The sequence below is a fragment of the Elephas maximus genome, chromosome 1 (genome assembly GCF_024166365.1).
Source record: "Elephas maximus indicus isolate mEleMax1 chromosome 1, mEleMax1 primary haplotype, whole genome shotgun sequence".
NCBI lineage: Eukaryota > Metazoa > Chordata > Mammalia > Proboscidea > Elephantidae > Elephas > Elephas maximus.
In genome coordinates, this window is record NC_064819.1 from 240,504,481 (window position 1) to 240,520,030 (window position 15,550).

At 42.3% G+C, this 15,550-nt stretch overlaps 1 protein-coding gene across 32 annotated transcripts in view; it reads left to right on the forward strand.

Annotated features, from left to right (window-relative positions):
* AFDN (afadin, adherens junction formation factor) overlaps positions 1 to 15,550 on the forward strand; it is a 176,259-nt gene that overhangs the window by 110,265 nt on the left and 50,444 nt on the right. For 30 of the 32 annotated variants that reach the window (XR_007519849.1, XR_007519853.1, XR_007519855.1 and 27 more), the window contains 9 exons: positions 2,234 to 2,349; positions 7,795 to 7,856; positions 7,975 to 8,180; positions 10,182 to 10,202; positions 10,944 to 11,089; positions 11,791 to 11,885; positions 12,295 to 12,560; positions 13,444 to 13,587; positions 15,346 to 15,544. Coding sequence is in view for 6 of the 32 variants with exons in the window: in XM_049905603.1 (XP_049761560.1) it covers positions 2,234 to 2,349; positions 7,795 to 7,856; positions 7,975 to 8,180; positions 10,182 to 10,202; positions 10,944 to 11,089; positions 11,791 to 11,885; positions 12,295 to 12,560; positions 13,444 to 13,587; positions 15,346 to 15,544 (1,255 nt within the window). In the remaining 26 variants the exon portion in view is untranslated. The remainder of the gene's footprint in view (positions 1 to 2,233; positions 2,350 to 7,794; positions 7,857 to 7,974; positions 8,181 to 10,181; positions 10,203 to 10,943; positions 11,090 to 11,790; positions 11,886 to 12,294; positions 12,561 to 13,443; positions 13,588 to 15,345; positions 15,545 to 15,550) is intronic. The other 2 variants (XM_049905613.1, XM_049905585.1) reach the window with 1 other exon arrangement.

Genomic DNA, 15,550 nt, shown 5'->3' on the forward strand with positions numbered 1-15,550 from the left:
AGTCACTTCCTATGGATGTGAAAGCTGGACAGTGAATAAGGGAGACCAAAGAATCAACGCCTTTGAATTGTGGTATTGGTAAAGAATGTTGAATATGGACAGCCAAAAGAATAAACGAATCTGCCTTGGAAGAAATACAGCCAGAAGCTCTTTATAAGAAAGGATGGCAAGCCCTCTATGAGATGCATTGACACAGTAGCTGCAGCAATGGGCTCAAGCATAACAACAATTGTGAGGATGGCGCAGGACCAGGCAGTGTTTCATTCTGTTGTACGTTGGGTCTCTGTGAGTTGGAGTTAACTCAATGGCAGGTAACAACAACAACAACAGCCCCTTCTTCCAGTGCAGACCGCAGCTTACAGCCCCCCTCCAGCATCCGCAGCAGCTCATATTAACCTTTGCACAGCCTCTACCACTGTTTCTCCCTCTTCAGTGTCTGTCGGCTGCCCCCCCTCCCAAGCCTACTGGAAGGTGAGCTCTGTGTTAGGAGGGGCCTTGTTTGAGCTGCTCAGGGCTGCATTTCCAATGCCTCGGAGAGTGCCTGGCACATACAAAAGTCAGAGTATGTGTTGATACACAAATATAGCTATCCTTATAAAAATTTAGTTTCTTATAAAAATGTAGTCAATATACAAAACTTAGTAGATACAGGATGAAATATAGAAAATAAAAATCTCATTTACAGTCTATAGTTGACCATTAGTAACATTTCGATGGATTCTTTTCTGAACTGGTGGTGCAGTTCTTAAGCACTCGGCTGCTAACTGAAAGGTTGGTGGTTTCAATTCACACAGTGGCTCCACAGGAGAAAAGACCTGGTGATCTGTTCCCATAAAGATTACAGCCTGGGAAACCCTGGGGGGCAGTTTTCTTTGTCATATAGGGTTGCTGTGAGTTGAAATCGACTCAGAGGCACACAACGACAACAATGTGTGTATTTATACATTTTTAACAGAATTGTGTCTCTGTGTCATGCTTATACACACACACACACACTGACACACACACCTTTCTGTCCAGCTTCCGTAAGCTGCTATTTTATGGGCATTTCCCTGTGTCTTTAAAAATCATTTGAAAACAAACTGAAAATTGCTTTTTAATGGGCCAGCATATAAAATATAGTGACCTATTTGTCCATTGCTGTATTTGTAATTTATGACAGTTTTTTGTATTCTAAATGGTATTGCCATCCATAACCAAGCAGGCCCATTTCTGTAAATTTATCTTACAGAAATGATTATTGTTCGTGAAGATAGATTTGCCAGCACAGTTATCACAGCACTGTCTGTTATGATGAACATTTTACACAACACAACAATGCTCTGGGTTAATGAACTGTGGTGAATGGACAGCAAAGTGTTATACAGCCATTACGGTTATGTAAGGTCTAGTGAAGGGATGCTCAAGGTGCTTCCAGTATATGAAACAGAGATCTTTACAAAGTAAGTTGTCTAATCACGCTTAGGGAAAATAGGAAATCCTGGAAGGGTCTGTACATCACTGTTAATCTCTGGAGGTAAGGATGACTTGTATAGACTTCTTGCTTATCTATCCTTTATTTCTACAGTAAACATTTTTGTAATAAGAAACCTTAAATAAAATTTTTGTGACTTTCAATTTGTAAATAAATTTTTTTTATTCTGTTTCAGTTGTTTTCTTAATATAGGCATCTCATACTTTTTGTCTGCCGTGGTTTGGTTAGGAATGTGTACTGCCTGGAAGAACGTAAATATACCACGCTGAGTTGCTGTGTGCATGTTTTTTTCTCTGTATTGATTAATGGCAAGGAATATGCTAGTTTCTGTACTGAATTCTTCAATAGGTGTGGGATTATAATGAGCAAGATTTCTAACTATTTTCTTAAAACCAACAATCAAAAGAGCCTAACTCTTCAAACTGTATGTGTTCTCCCAGCTGTCTTGACCTTTTTAGAATAAAGTGACTATTGTTATTGTACTTTTTATGAAAAACGTATGTGTGTGAGAGAGAGACATATGTATGCCTGTGTTTTAAAGCCCCTCCCAAGCACTTTGAAAGTGACAGTGGCCGTGTGCCTGTGCTTGGTGCACGCCGTGTGCACATATGCCTTCAGCACTACCGTATTGGTTTCTGGGCAGTGCTCCCCTGCATCTGCCATCTGGCACCTGGCCTCAGATTGTTACCTGCACTAGTGAAAGTAATGCTTGGCTGGTCTGCAAGGTGCTTTTGAGCTCACAGTGTTTTCCTCCGGCAGAGCGCTTCCAGGCTGGACAGTGACCGAGGACCCTCTGCCTCCGGCACAGCTGAGCGAGGGATGGTGAAGCCGATGGTCAGGGTGGAGCAGCAGGACCACCGCAGGCAGGAGAGCAGGTGAGAGCGCCTGCCACTTAGAGATGGAGGGAACAGAGGTCTTCCAGAGAAGGGCTTGGGTGACGGTCACTGAATTTAGAGAGGGTCCGTGTTATTTTCAGGGTGCAGCAATGCTATTTATAAGAATATTCCCTTTTCATAATACTAAATTGAAAGAACACTTCATCAACAGTTGTACCCATCAGTTATACGCTACAATGTTACTGAGAGAGTAGGGGGCATATGTCAAACCTGCTGCTCTGTAAAAACAGATAAAGGGAGTTTCAGTAGGATTTTACCGTGTAATAACTTTTATATTTAGAGAAACTGATCATTTCACTGATTTCTGAAAAAAATCTGCACGTAGTTGAAAATGCACAGAACCAAAGGTGATGTTGAAACAGAACCAAAGGCTGTATAGCACATCGTATAGTGTCACCCTGTCAGGCTGTGTTGTGTTGTGACGGGGAACAAATTAGTTTTTCTTCTGGCATTGTTCTTGCTTAGTTTCTTTGGGCAGAGAACTTCTCCCTTTTGATATTTCTTGTGATTTTTAAATATGTCACCTTAATAAACAAGAGTTCCATTTCCTTGTGACCTCTAAAATTGTTTAAATGTTTAAAAGTAAAGTCAGTGCCTTAAACGCGGTAGTTCACTGACATCTGGTGGGCCTGCGTGCTGATAGTAAACGGCAGCATTCTTTGGCTGAGCAGTGTCCTAGGTCTCTGAGCACCCAGGCAGAAGTCAGAAACGCGGCTTAAATTTTTTGTTATGTTCTCATCATCGGTGGTGAGACTAGGCCCTCCTCTCTTGGTGTCTTTCATCATTTTTGGTGAGGCCATTTGGCTGTTCGCTGTCACAGACCCAGTCATAGGACTATAGCTGAGGCAGGTGACTTGCCCAAGGTCAGAGATCCTTGGCGTGAGGGGCCTTGAAGATGCTCTCTAGTTCCCACCTTCCACCAGAGGGCGCCCTGCGTCACCAGCTCTCACATCCTTGGGAGTCCAGTCAACAGGGCTGGTCTAGTTCCCACCTTCCAGCAGAGGGCGCCCTGCGTCACCAGCTCTCACATCCTTGGGAGTCCAGTCAACAGGGCTGGTCTAGTTCTCAACTTCCAGCAGAGGGTGCCCTGCGGCACCAGCTCTCACATCCCTGGGAGTCCAGTCAACAGGGCTGGTCTAGTTCCCACCTTCCAGCAGAGGGTGCCCTGCGGCACCAGCTCTCACATCCTTGGGAGTCCAGTCAACAGGGCTGGTCTAGTTCCCACCTTCGAGCAGAGGGTGCCCTGCGGCACCAGCTCTCACATCCTTGGGAGTCCAGTCAACAGGGCTGGTCTAGTTCCCACCTTCGAGCAGAGGGGCCCTGCGGCACCAGCTCTCACATCCTTGGGAGTCCAGTCAACAGGGCTGGTCTAGTTCCCACCTTCCAGCAGAGGGTGCCCTGCGGCACCAGCTCTCACATCCTTGGGAGTCCAGTCAACAGGGCTGGTCTAGTTCTCAACTTCCAGCAGAGGGTGCCCTGCGTCACCAGCTCTCACATCCTTGGGAGTCCAGTCAACAGGGCTGGACTAGTTCCCACCTTCCAGCAGAGGGTGCCCTGCGGCACCAGCTCTCACATCCTTGGGAGTCCAGTCAACAGGGCTGGTCTAGTTCCCACCTTCCAGCAGAGGGTGCCCTGCGGCACCAGCTCTCACATCCTTGGGAGTCCAGTCAACAGGGCTGGACTAGTTCCCACCTTCCAGCAGAGGGTGCCCTGCGGCACCAGCTCTCACATCCTTGGGAGTCCAGTCAACAGGGCTGGTCTAGTTCTCAACTTCCAGCAGAGGGTGCCCTGCGTCACCAGCTCTCACATCCTTGGGAGTCCAGTCAACAGGGCTGGACTAGTTCCCACCTTCCAGCAGAGGGTGCCCTGCGTCACCAGATCTCATACTGGTGTCCAGTGAACAGGGCTGGTTGTGTGGGCTCACATGGGAATCCCAGATGTTTATTTCATCTTTGGTTGTTCTTCAAGATTTTTGCTGGTTACATGAATTTTATTAAATGCAATAATAGTCTATTCTCTGTGTCTCTACTTATTTTTGGTGGTGTATAGCTTAGTGGCTAAGAACTGTGGCTGCTAACCAAAAGGTTGGCAGTTCAAATCCACCAGGCGCTCCTTGCAAACTCTGTAGGGCAGTTCTACTCTCTTCTGTAGGGTCGCTATGAGTCGGAATCGACTAAATGGCAACGGGTTTGGGTTTTTTTATTATTATTATAAAATAAAATGTCTAGAATGGTAAATGAGTATTATGAAGAGTGCCTCTATTATGAGGTGATTGAGAAATAGGTATCATAGTTCTTAGCACATAAATATCTGAACGAGTGAATGAAGAGGGGAGAGGGCAAATATTGAACGAGTGAATGAAGAGGGGAGAGGGCAAATATAGATTATAATAACGCCCTTAGGATATGCACAATTAATAAAAAAAATTAAAAAAACCCAAACTCATTGCCGTGGAGCTGATTCCAACTCATAGCGACCCTATAGGACAGAGTAGAACTGTCCCATAAAGTTTCCAATGAGTGGCTGGTGGATTCGAACTGCCAGCCTTTTGGTTAGCAGCCATAATTCGCCATAGCTGTTAAACACTGCACCACCAGGCCTCCAGATGAGGACAACGCCTGAACAGGGACGTGAACCCTGGACCCTCAGATACGTAGTATGTTAACATAGTGTCAAAATATCAATCTGATGGTTAATAGTATGTCAGAATTTTTTTGTCCTATGAATACGTATTTTAGTTAAATTTTATGCAAGGTCAGATTATTTGCTTTGTAAAGACTTACGAAAGATTTTATTTAAACTGTAGATATGCTCTTACTTTGTTGGTGTTAAGACTGATGAGAATTGATGATCCTTTTCCCCACTTATACCCCATTCTCACTCTGTGTTTTTTCCATATACCAAACCCAAAACTAAACCCACTGCTATTGAGTTGATTCCGACTCACAGCAACCCTACAGGACAGAGTAGAACTGCCCCATAGGGCTTCCAAGGAGCAGCTGGTGGATTTGAACTGCTGACCTTTTGCTTAGCAGCCAAACTCTTCACTGTTGCACCCCCAGAGCTCTGTATACAGTGTTGGTATAAGCAATACTTAATGTAATTGGCATACTCATAAGAAATCTGTTAGGTGCCGTCAAGTCGATGCTTTAATATCTTAACTAAGGAAAAAATTTTTTTGAATGATGGGAGTGACTTTTTTTATTGGTATTGACTTTTTTTTCTTATTTTCAATAAGAATCTAAACGACTTAATTTTATCAGATTTGTTAAAATGATGAAAACAATTAAGTTTATCAAGGTTCATTTTATGGAATATTAAATTGAAAATGACTGTTTATCTGTAGGATACCCTGGTGGTGTAGTAGTTAAGAGCTACAGCTGCTAACTAGAAGGTTGGCAGTTGGAATCCACCAGGCGCTCCTTGGAAACTGTGGGGTGTTTCTACTCTGTCCTGTAGGGTCACTATGAGTCAGAATCGACTCGATGGCAGCAGATTATTTATCTGTAATTTCAGATGTCGACAAATAGGGGAGTTTAAGAGAAACATGTTGAAATAACAGCATTTAAATTATACTCTGTTCATAAGAGCATGTTGCGTTAAACCCAAATTTAATCATAGACTAGATAATAAACTTTGAAATACATAATTTGATAAAAAAATTTTTTTTTTTTGCTTTTAGTGATCCACATGAGTGTTAACTCATGTGATCTTTTCGCGTGTGGAGAGAAGATAACTACTTCCTATTGGAAAAGAATTATTTTAATTAGCCTTTCTGTAACTTTTATAAATCTGTAACCATCAAAGGGTTATTCATTCGTTTTTGATGAAAAGCCTTTTGTTATTTGAATTAACTGGTTTTAAGAAGGGACATACCAACGATGGTACATGCTCAGCTCCGGCTGCGCGTTACCAGTTGTCTGAGGTCAGTAGATGGACTGTCGCTTGGAGTCACCGACAGGTATCTTGGACTCAGACATCCTGATAGCCAGTGGCTTTCCCTTCACCAGATATGAAGGTGTATTTAAACAAACACTGACCTTAGTTTGGCCTGAGTCAATATTTAACTCAACTGATGTTTTCATTCCAGTTTAAGTCATTATGTTCACACCATTTCATTTTCTGTTTGCAGACAGGCAAAACACATGTTCCTGGCTTTTGCTGTCAATTTAATTTTCTTACCTTTTCATAGAGAGATTTTTGGAGAATGCTTCTTGATCTTCTCTGTTAAAGTTCATCTAGAATGACAAAGATACTGAACTGTTAAAGAAGCTAATCACTTGCCTATTTTTAATTTTTTTAGTGGGTAAATGTTACATATAAAATATAACTAGTAGCAAGCTCTAACAAAATAATTAAAAGTCTGGAGTTCTAAATGCATGTCTAAGTGAAAGGGTAATTAAACTGAACATTATCCATTGAGAAAAGTATAAATCTGTTAAGATTAGGAGATCTAAACTATACTTTTAATCGTTTTATCTTACACATCTTAGAAAGTTTGTGCTTTTCAGTGGTTTTCAGTCTTTTTTGATGTGGCATACAATACAGAATCATCTTTTACGGTGTGCCCTGGTAGATAAATACGTGTATACATTTATTACTAAGAGTTTCACAAAACATGCTTACGATTATGACCGAACAGTAGGCTCGAGACTCACCATTAGAAAAACCCTTTTATAAAAATCGAAATATCCCTAACTTCTGAAATAATTTCATTCTGGATATCTGGAAATAATAAACGTTAGTATAACAGCAGTTCTTAGAAATGCTCCTCTTTCTTTATACTTTCTGAGAGTTTGTGTGGTGTCGGGCTAAATGATGGAAAGTGCCTGGAATTCAGATGACACTAAGGAAGAATGTGAGGGATAGAATGTCTTTTTCTTAAGGCCTGCACCACTGTGAGTGCTCAAAGAGGATCATGTGGAATGGCTGAAATGAAGGAGCTGTCTAGGTCTAGGCTACAGAGAAAGATGAAGCCTGGCGCATAGGAGGCCTTTGTCTTTCATGAGCAGGAGCTTGGCTTCAGGCTCCACATGGTTTAGTTTTCCACCGTGTATCCTGTAGTGTCTTCGTTGTTACCGGAGCCGTAGCTATAGCAGATGCGGAGCAGTGTCCTCTCGATTCCGTGTCGGCGTCGTCAGTAATGACACGGCATCACGTGTCGACTCTGCCCCCAGGATGAGAGGATATAATTCAAGGAGCAGACCTTCTGTGCTCACCCTTGGTTAGACCACTCCCAATAAAAACCTTCATCTAAATACTTGAATAGCTTACGTATGAAAACAAGGTATTGTGCTGTTTTGCATTTGGGAAAAAAATCTGTAGAGATTAAAAAAAAAATAGTTGCAGAAATCTACAGAGGTTGTCAGTGATATTGTTCACTATGCGACCTGATTGTAATCAGTGTTCACATTCTTCCTTTAGAAGTCAGGACGCTCCTGGGCCTGAACTGATACTGCCGGCAAGCGTTGAATTTAGAGAAAGTTGTAAGTAATCTCAGATTCCATTCTCAGTGAGTTATTTCTTGTTCCATTTTGCTCCATCTGATTTTCATGGATTTTGTTTGTTTGTTTGTTTTTTTCTTTTTTTAAAATCTTTTCACAGCTGAAGATTCATTTTTATCTGCCATCATAAACTATACCAATAGCTCTACAGTCCATTTTAAGTTATCACCTACATATGTATTATATATGGCATGTCGGTATGTATTGTCGAGCCAGTACAGACCTGATATCAGTCCTGCAGAGCGCACCCACAAGGTCATTGCCATAGTCAACAAGATGGTGAGCATGATGGAAGGAGTGATCCAGGTGAGTCTCACCTGCAGAGCCAGGCTCCTGCACTGTGATGCTTATAGCTTTCAGATCACTGAAGTCACCGCCTTTAACCTTTCTAATTTGGGTACATGCTTGATTCTTTATTTTTAAGAGTTTTTTTTTCCCCTTCTAAAATAAGTTGTTGTATAAACAGTATAGAAAAAAAAAAATGTATAGCTTTAAAATGTTGAAAGGACATGTCAACTTTTTTTTTTGCTTTCCTACAAACTAAGAAAATGGAAGATGAACTATGTGTGATGTCACAATGATCATGGAAAAGACCCTTAAAATGACAGTCACCGTGAGAAAGCGTTGAGGCTGTGTTGTGGGTACTAGAAATTTTTTAACGGTTATGAAAAGGCGCTTACTCCATTGTAATGAGCCTGCTAGGATGTGCTGTAATTGTTTGGTTTTTGATAGCATGTATGTAGCTGGAACGGACACTGTGACCTACTTCTCACTAAGATGAGCTGCAGGTTCAGATTCCTTCATTACTCTGTTCTGAAAATACCAGGCAGCACAGACATTCTCCTGGTAGAACAGCTTGTTTCCTTTAAGTACTCTGTCTGCAGTTGATAAAATTGGCATGGTAGTTTTTCATCCTTAGAGATAATTTGAAAATCTTTTAAGTCCTTAAAAGTCAGTTATGTTTTCCAAAATTTTGTTTTCAAGGCTGTTATTCAACTATAAATGAAAACAAAACAAAACAAAAAATACCATTGCTGTTGAGTTGATTGCAACTCATAGCGACCCTGTAGGACAGAATAGAACTGCCTCATAGGGTTTTCAAAGCTGTGATCTTAACTGATGCATGTTTCGCCCATGGAGTGGCTGGTGGGTTTGAACCACTGACTTTTTGGTTAGCAGCCAAGGGCTTAACCACTGTGCAACCAGGGCTCCTTTACTTAACTATAAAAACTACAAAATTTTAGTTATGTAATGTTATGTAACATAGATGGACTTGGTTGTTTTTCTCCTGGCAGGATCATTTGAGGCGAAGTGAGATAATCTTGTAATTCCCTCAAAATTGTTTTAAAAAGCCAAAAAATTTCAAGAAATGTTTCTTTCGTGTTTGAGTGGTTAGCATAATATGAGTTTCCTGGGTTATGAGTCTTTTACCCAAACAAGGAAATAGATAAAGGAGAGCCATTTTATTTGGATCCATTTTGTTGTTCCCTGAACATTATTTTCTAAACAAACACGGGTTTCCCTTTCAGTTTTCATTGAAAACCATTGTGTGTCTTCCGTTATGTTTGGATTTCTAAGGGCTGTTTCAGAGTTCGAGGTGCCTGTCATCAGAACGTTCCTGGTAGACTTTTCGTTACAGAATTTGAATCAGTCTGTGAAATTACCATTATCAAAACAAGTCTTAAACTTCAGATTTAGGTTTAGTATGTGATTGCAGGAACCTTAAAAATTCTGGGAAAGAACCATGGGTACTGAATATTTAAAATCTTTAATTTGTAGAAACCTACTTTTAAAAACAAAATAATTTATTCTTTTTAGTAGAGCTATAATAGAAATTCTTTATACATCTTTAAATTCATAACTTTTATTTTTATCGTTTGTATTGGTCTTTCCTGTCTCCTTCATGCTTATAAAATTAATCCAGGGAAAAGGAAGAAAGGACTCTCATTTTATGTGCCTCTAAGTAATAGGCACATAATATCATTCAGAGGCTTTTAGAAGTCCTTTACGAATCTTTTAAAGAGATCAGTATGTTCGTGTGTGTTTATTGTAACTTTTTTATAGATAAACCAATAAAAACTTAATTGTTACGCCAGTATTCAGAACATAGAACAAATCCTTTATATCGCATACTTCAAAGCTGCTTCAGGACCACAAGTGAAATGTAATTTGGGAATAACATAGCTAAATGTCGTGCCTTCATGTCGTGCCTTCATGTTGGTGTTTTGATTTTTTTAAACGATCATGATTGTTTACAAGTTTCTTTCTCTCGTTCTGCTTGATTTCCCCTCGTCTGTTTTTCTCCAGGAAGTAGACCAGGTTGATCAGGTAGGACACACCGCTGGGAGCTGATCCTGGCTATGTTGGCTTAGCTGAGTTTCTCATGCTGCTTCCGTGTCAAAGTACAGCACCACAGCAACTGAACTGAGCAGTTCATAACACCCATTCAGCAACTGAGACATGCAGTACTAAAACCCTTTTTGACTGTGCAACCTTTATCAGCATTTCATAATTTCTGCTTAATGCACTTCAGTGTGGATGTGAAATGACGGCAGCTCTGTTTCTTCTCTCTGTTATTTATCCTTGGTTCCTATTCTTTGGATCTCACCTGAGGTCGCCTGGCCTGCACATGTGGTCGGGAGACGCTGCGATAGATCAGTACTTGACACTGAGCTGCATGGTGTCCAAGCCGGTGACTCTTAAGTATCAGGGTGGCTGTGGGCACGGTGGGTACGTGAGTGTACGCTTCACAGATTACCAGATAATGCACGTCCACATTTGGTACTGCACTACTGACAGCTCCATTTCTCCACTGATCCCTAAATTGTAGCTGTTAGATCCATTACGTCTGTGTTTGTGAACGAACTCTAAGACGCGGCAGTGATGATTGACTTCCCATGGCTGTGTGTGTGCCCAAATTCCTTTGCAAATATCTGGTATCTGTGGTAAACACCTCGGTGAGATGGGAAGGTACTGGTCTATCTTTGGCAGCTTTTCAGGAGCATTCCTTTTTGTTTTTATTGTTGTTTCTGTCCCTTGGTTGCTCACGGGAATTTGTTCTGCCTGCAGAAACAGAAGAACATTGCAGGCGCGCTGGCCTTCTGGATGGCAAACGCGTCAGAGCTCCTCAACTTCATCAAGCAGGACCGAGACCTCAGTCGCATCACGCTGGACGCCCAAGATGTTTTAGCACACCTGGTTCAGATGGCATTTAAGTAAGAACAGGGTTTTTTTAGATGACGTTATTCTATAAAGATTTAAATTGGCATATCTTAAAACTAATTTTAAAGTTGTTATTTACCCTAATTGAAGATGAGTATCAAGAGACATAATCATATGCAAAATGTGTTGACTTTTAATATTGAATTCAATGAGCTATGCTTCAAGAATCCTGAAAGTAAAACTATTAGAGTGAAACCTGCGAAAGCCGGAACCTGTGTTAGTCAGAAGCATGTCAGAGAAGGCAAACTCAGATACTTTCCACTAAAATGAGCGATAGGAAAGCGGCACGATTGCACCCTGTCAAAGGCGGAAAACTTGGGAGACCCAGAAAAGCAAGGCGGTCCCGCTGAGTTCCGGCGCTCGGAGGTCTCACTGTGTGTCTTTAAGTGGGAAGTGTGCTGTACGGCCGTTTCACAGAGCGGCGCCGTGTCTGGTGCAGCGGCAGCACGTTGTCCAAGCCGTACGGCCGTTTCAGAGAGCGGTGCCGTATCTGGTGTGGCGGCAGCATGTTGTCCGAGAGGCTTCAGCTCTGCTGATGAGCCTCGTGAAGGAGACCCGGAAACAGTTTCAGAGAGAGGAAAGACGGTGTTTCAGGCGGGGGATGGCGGATACAGCTTTGGATTATTTTGGTTCAAGCAAGAACTGTTTACCTCTTCTGGAATGTGGATTATTAAAATTGTTTACTTCTTTTCAGATACTTGGTTCACTGTCTTCAATCAGAACTTAATAATTATATGCCAGCCTTTCTAGATGACCCTGAAGAGAATAGTCCTCAAAGACCCAAAATAGGTTAGAATTTTCATTTTTCTCTCTTTCTCTCCCCAATCCTTTTCCTCCCTGCCTCCTATTTAACTTCATCATAGTATTTAATATACTTGAGGGGATGAGATGTCCTATTGCATTTGGCATTCTTTAAAACAATAAGTTCTAACTACCGTTTGTTTCGTTTAAGAATAGTTCTGATTTTTGGTGTGTCATCTTTTGAAGTCTCCCCGCGGTGAACTTCATGTTGAGCACATTTAGTTAATAGCTGCACGTAGTATAAGACCATAACCCTTAGGTATTTGAATGAGATTGGCATTTTGAACGTGCTCTTGCAGCACTTGTCACCGTAACTCTCATGATCTGAATTGACTAATAGCCCATATGTTAGTCCTGGATGGAGCTGTAACCTTGCCCTCCCCCGGCTTCTGCACAGATGACGTCCTGCACACGCTCACGGGAGCCATGTCACTGCTGCGGCGCTGCAGGGTGAACGCCGCCCTGACCATCCAGCTCTTCTCACAGCTCTTCCACTTCATCAACATGTGGCTATTCAACAGACTGGTCACCGACCCCGACTCAGGCCTGTGCTCGCACTACTGGGGCGCTATCATCCGGCAGCACTTAGGGCACATTGAGGCATGGGCAGAGAAACAAGGGCTGGAGCTGGCAGCAGATTGCCACCTCAGCAGGATCGTACAGGTGTGTGTCAGTGACTCTCACATCCCCACCATGAATGTGCTTTATTATAAACGTGCCTGGTTTTACGATGGCAAGAACTCGAACTCAGATCAGAAACACCTCAACACCCACCTCTGGGAGTTTCATAGGTACAACTAATGGAGGTAAGGGGGTCCTTCTTCCTGAGATCCGTAAGGCACATTTCTAAAGCCCCACACTGAAAGACAGATTCCAATTTAAAAACAGGTAACAGTGAACTCTTAAGACTATTAACTCTTAAGCATAACAATCCAAGCTATATCCTAATGGCTTCACCAGCTCCGAGGAAACGTCTTGGATCTTCACAAGATTTAGAAAACTGGCATTCTGCAGTCAGGGAATTTGACCACATGTAGCCTCAATGCCTAGAACAGTGGTGTTTTTATCTTAGTGTACAATTTTGTGTTTTTTCTCAATTACTTTCTCTCTTTTGAAGAGATTGAGGTTAGAAAGGGGGTTACCTAGCCTGCTTTATTTAAGTGAGTTACAAAAAGTCGCTACGATGAAACGACTCAGACCCCCATCACCAGTCATCTGAATGGCTAGGTAAATGTCTCAACTTTCAAAGAGAAGATTTTAAATGCTTTAGGAACATGAACAATTGAATCTAATTATATTATTTTTTAGTAAAATTAAGAAAAAAAAATTTTTTTTTTTCCTTAATTTTAAGAGCCCATCTAAAAATCTTACTTACTAGATAGGCTTTTAGTTCAGTTTATTGCATGTAGTTAATGGAAGTATGTTTCCTTACATCTTGTATTTCAAAATTAAATTAAAAGATATTACAGTTTTACAAGCGTTTCACAAAGGATAGTATTTGTGAAATACTTTAAAATCATGACATGTTATTTATTCTTCTAAATAGGCGACCACTTTGCTTACCATGGATAAGTATGCGCCTGAGGACATTCCAAATATAAACAGTACCTGCTTTAAGTTAAACTCACTGCAGCTTCAAGCCTTATTACAGAATTACCACTGTGCACCTGGCGAGCCTTTTATACCTACGGTGAGTTCACGTCACTGTGTTCACTGCGTAGTGTGGAACGGATTTGCACAGGGAAATTCAGAGAAAATAGTGTAAGGAAAGTGTATTTAATTAGTTACCACATTTAATAAGTTAGCTTATTTATTATCATTTTAAAACCAAAAACTCCTTGCCGTTGAGTCAATTCTGACTAATAGTGACCCTATAGGACAGAGCAGAACTGCCCCATAGGGTTTCCTAGGAGCGGCTGGTGAATTCAAAGTGCCGACCTTTTGGTTAGCAGCCAAATTCTTAACCACTGCGCCACCATGTCCCCAAATATTTTTTTTTCTTTTGAATTATGAGTTCGGGTTCAGAGCAAGAACCAGAAACTATGTAAGTATTTTAAGTAGAAAAGGATTGAAAGAGGCCTGGTGGTACCGTGGCTAAGCACAGAAAAGGATTTAATTTAGGGAATTGGGTTCTTGGAATGTCACTGGGAGGCCTGGAGGAGGGGGACTCCGGAAGTTACCATGGAGTAATGAGGTCAAGGGCACCCTTGTGACCAAGGTCCAGAGCCAGAGAGCTGCAGCTGTAGCCAGCGAGCCTCACCATAGACACAGCGGCACGGAGTCACGTGGCACGTGCCCGCTGGCAGCACCCACTCTGCCTTCCAGAGCTCACCCACAGGCATCTGATGGGTAAAATGTTACGTCTCCATCAAGAACAAGTCTGGGAGTTCAGAATTCCCACCTCTAACCTTAAAGTCTGTGGTTTGGAGGGTCAGAAACTTGGTCCAATATCTGCTACAGTCGGCTCCCTGTGGAGAGTGAAATTTTGCAAGTACCTACCATCACAGTTAGGTAATGTAAACTTGATATGTGTGTTTTTTCTTGAAAATTAGATAGAGGCAAGCTAAGTAGGTAGGTGGATTGATCTGGCAATAAGCAAACGTCCGTCAAGAGTAGAATGTATAAAGCAGCCACATTGTATCCATGGGAAAGCACAGCGTACCGCAGTGGACAGGAAGTACAGTACACACAGCAGCTTGATGAGCGTTAGGACGTGATTTGCACAGAAGCCAGATACAGAGTCTGTACAACATGCCTCCCTCTGGATGAATTTTAGGACAGACAAATACTCTCAGGTGCAAGCAGTCTGGGTGTGGTGACCTCTGGGGGAAGGAGGGGACAGTGAGGGGTGTAGGCGGTGTCTCAGGTACCAGAGGTCTGGGTGTGGTGACCTTTAGGGGAAGGAGGGGACGGTGAGGGGTGTGGGCGGTGTCTCAGGTACCAGAAGTCTGGGCGTGGTGACCTTTAGGGGAAGGAGGGGATGGTGAGGGGTGTGGGCGGTGTCTCAGGTACCAGAAGTCTGGGCATCCTGACCGTTGGGGGAAGGAGGGGACGGTGAGGGTGCAGGCAGTGTCTCAGGTGCCACTGTTTAATTTCTTGAACAGGTGGTCATTAAACTTGTGCATTCACATGACTGCCTGTGTATATATTATATATCAAAAACGTTTTTTTAAAGAATGCCCATGACTCAGAAGTAACCTGTATATTGGTGTCAGTGTCTATATTTGCTGGTGGTGCTTTGCTTTGTAAAGCTGAGTTTGCACATACCGATAGATTTGTTTCCCTCTAAAACCCTTCGTGTGTGTGTGTGTGTGTGTGTGTGTGTGTGTGTGTGTGTGTGTGTGGTGTCTGCAAAAGAACCCATGCTACAGTGATTAAACTTGGCTTTTGAATAATTATTGGCCACCTACACGAAACACTTTCTTTTTAATGTTGCATTTGTTTCCAGGATCTTATAGAAAATGTAGTGGCTGTGGCTGAGAATACCGCCGACGAGTTAGCTCGCAGTGATGGGAGAGAAGTACAGCTGGAGGAGGATCCTGACCTGCAGCTGCCCTTCCTTCTGCCGGAAGACGGCTATTCTTGTGATGTTGTCAGAAACATTCCAAATGGTTTACAAGAATTCTTAGACCCTCTTTGCCAGCGAGGTAAGT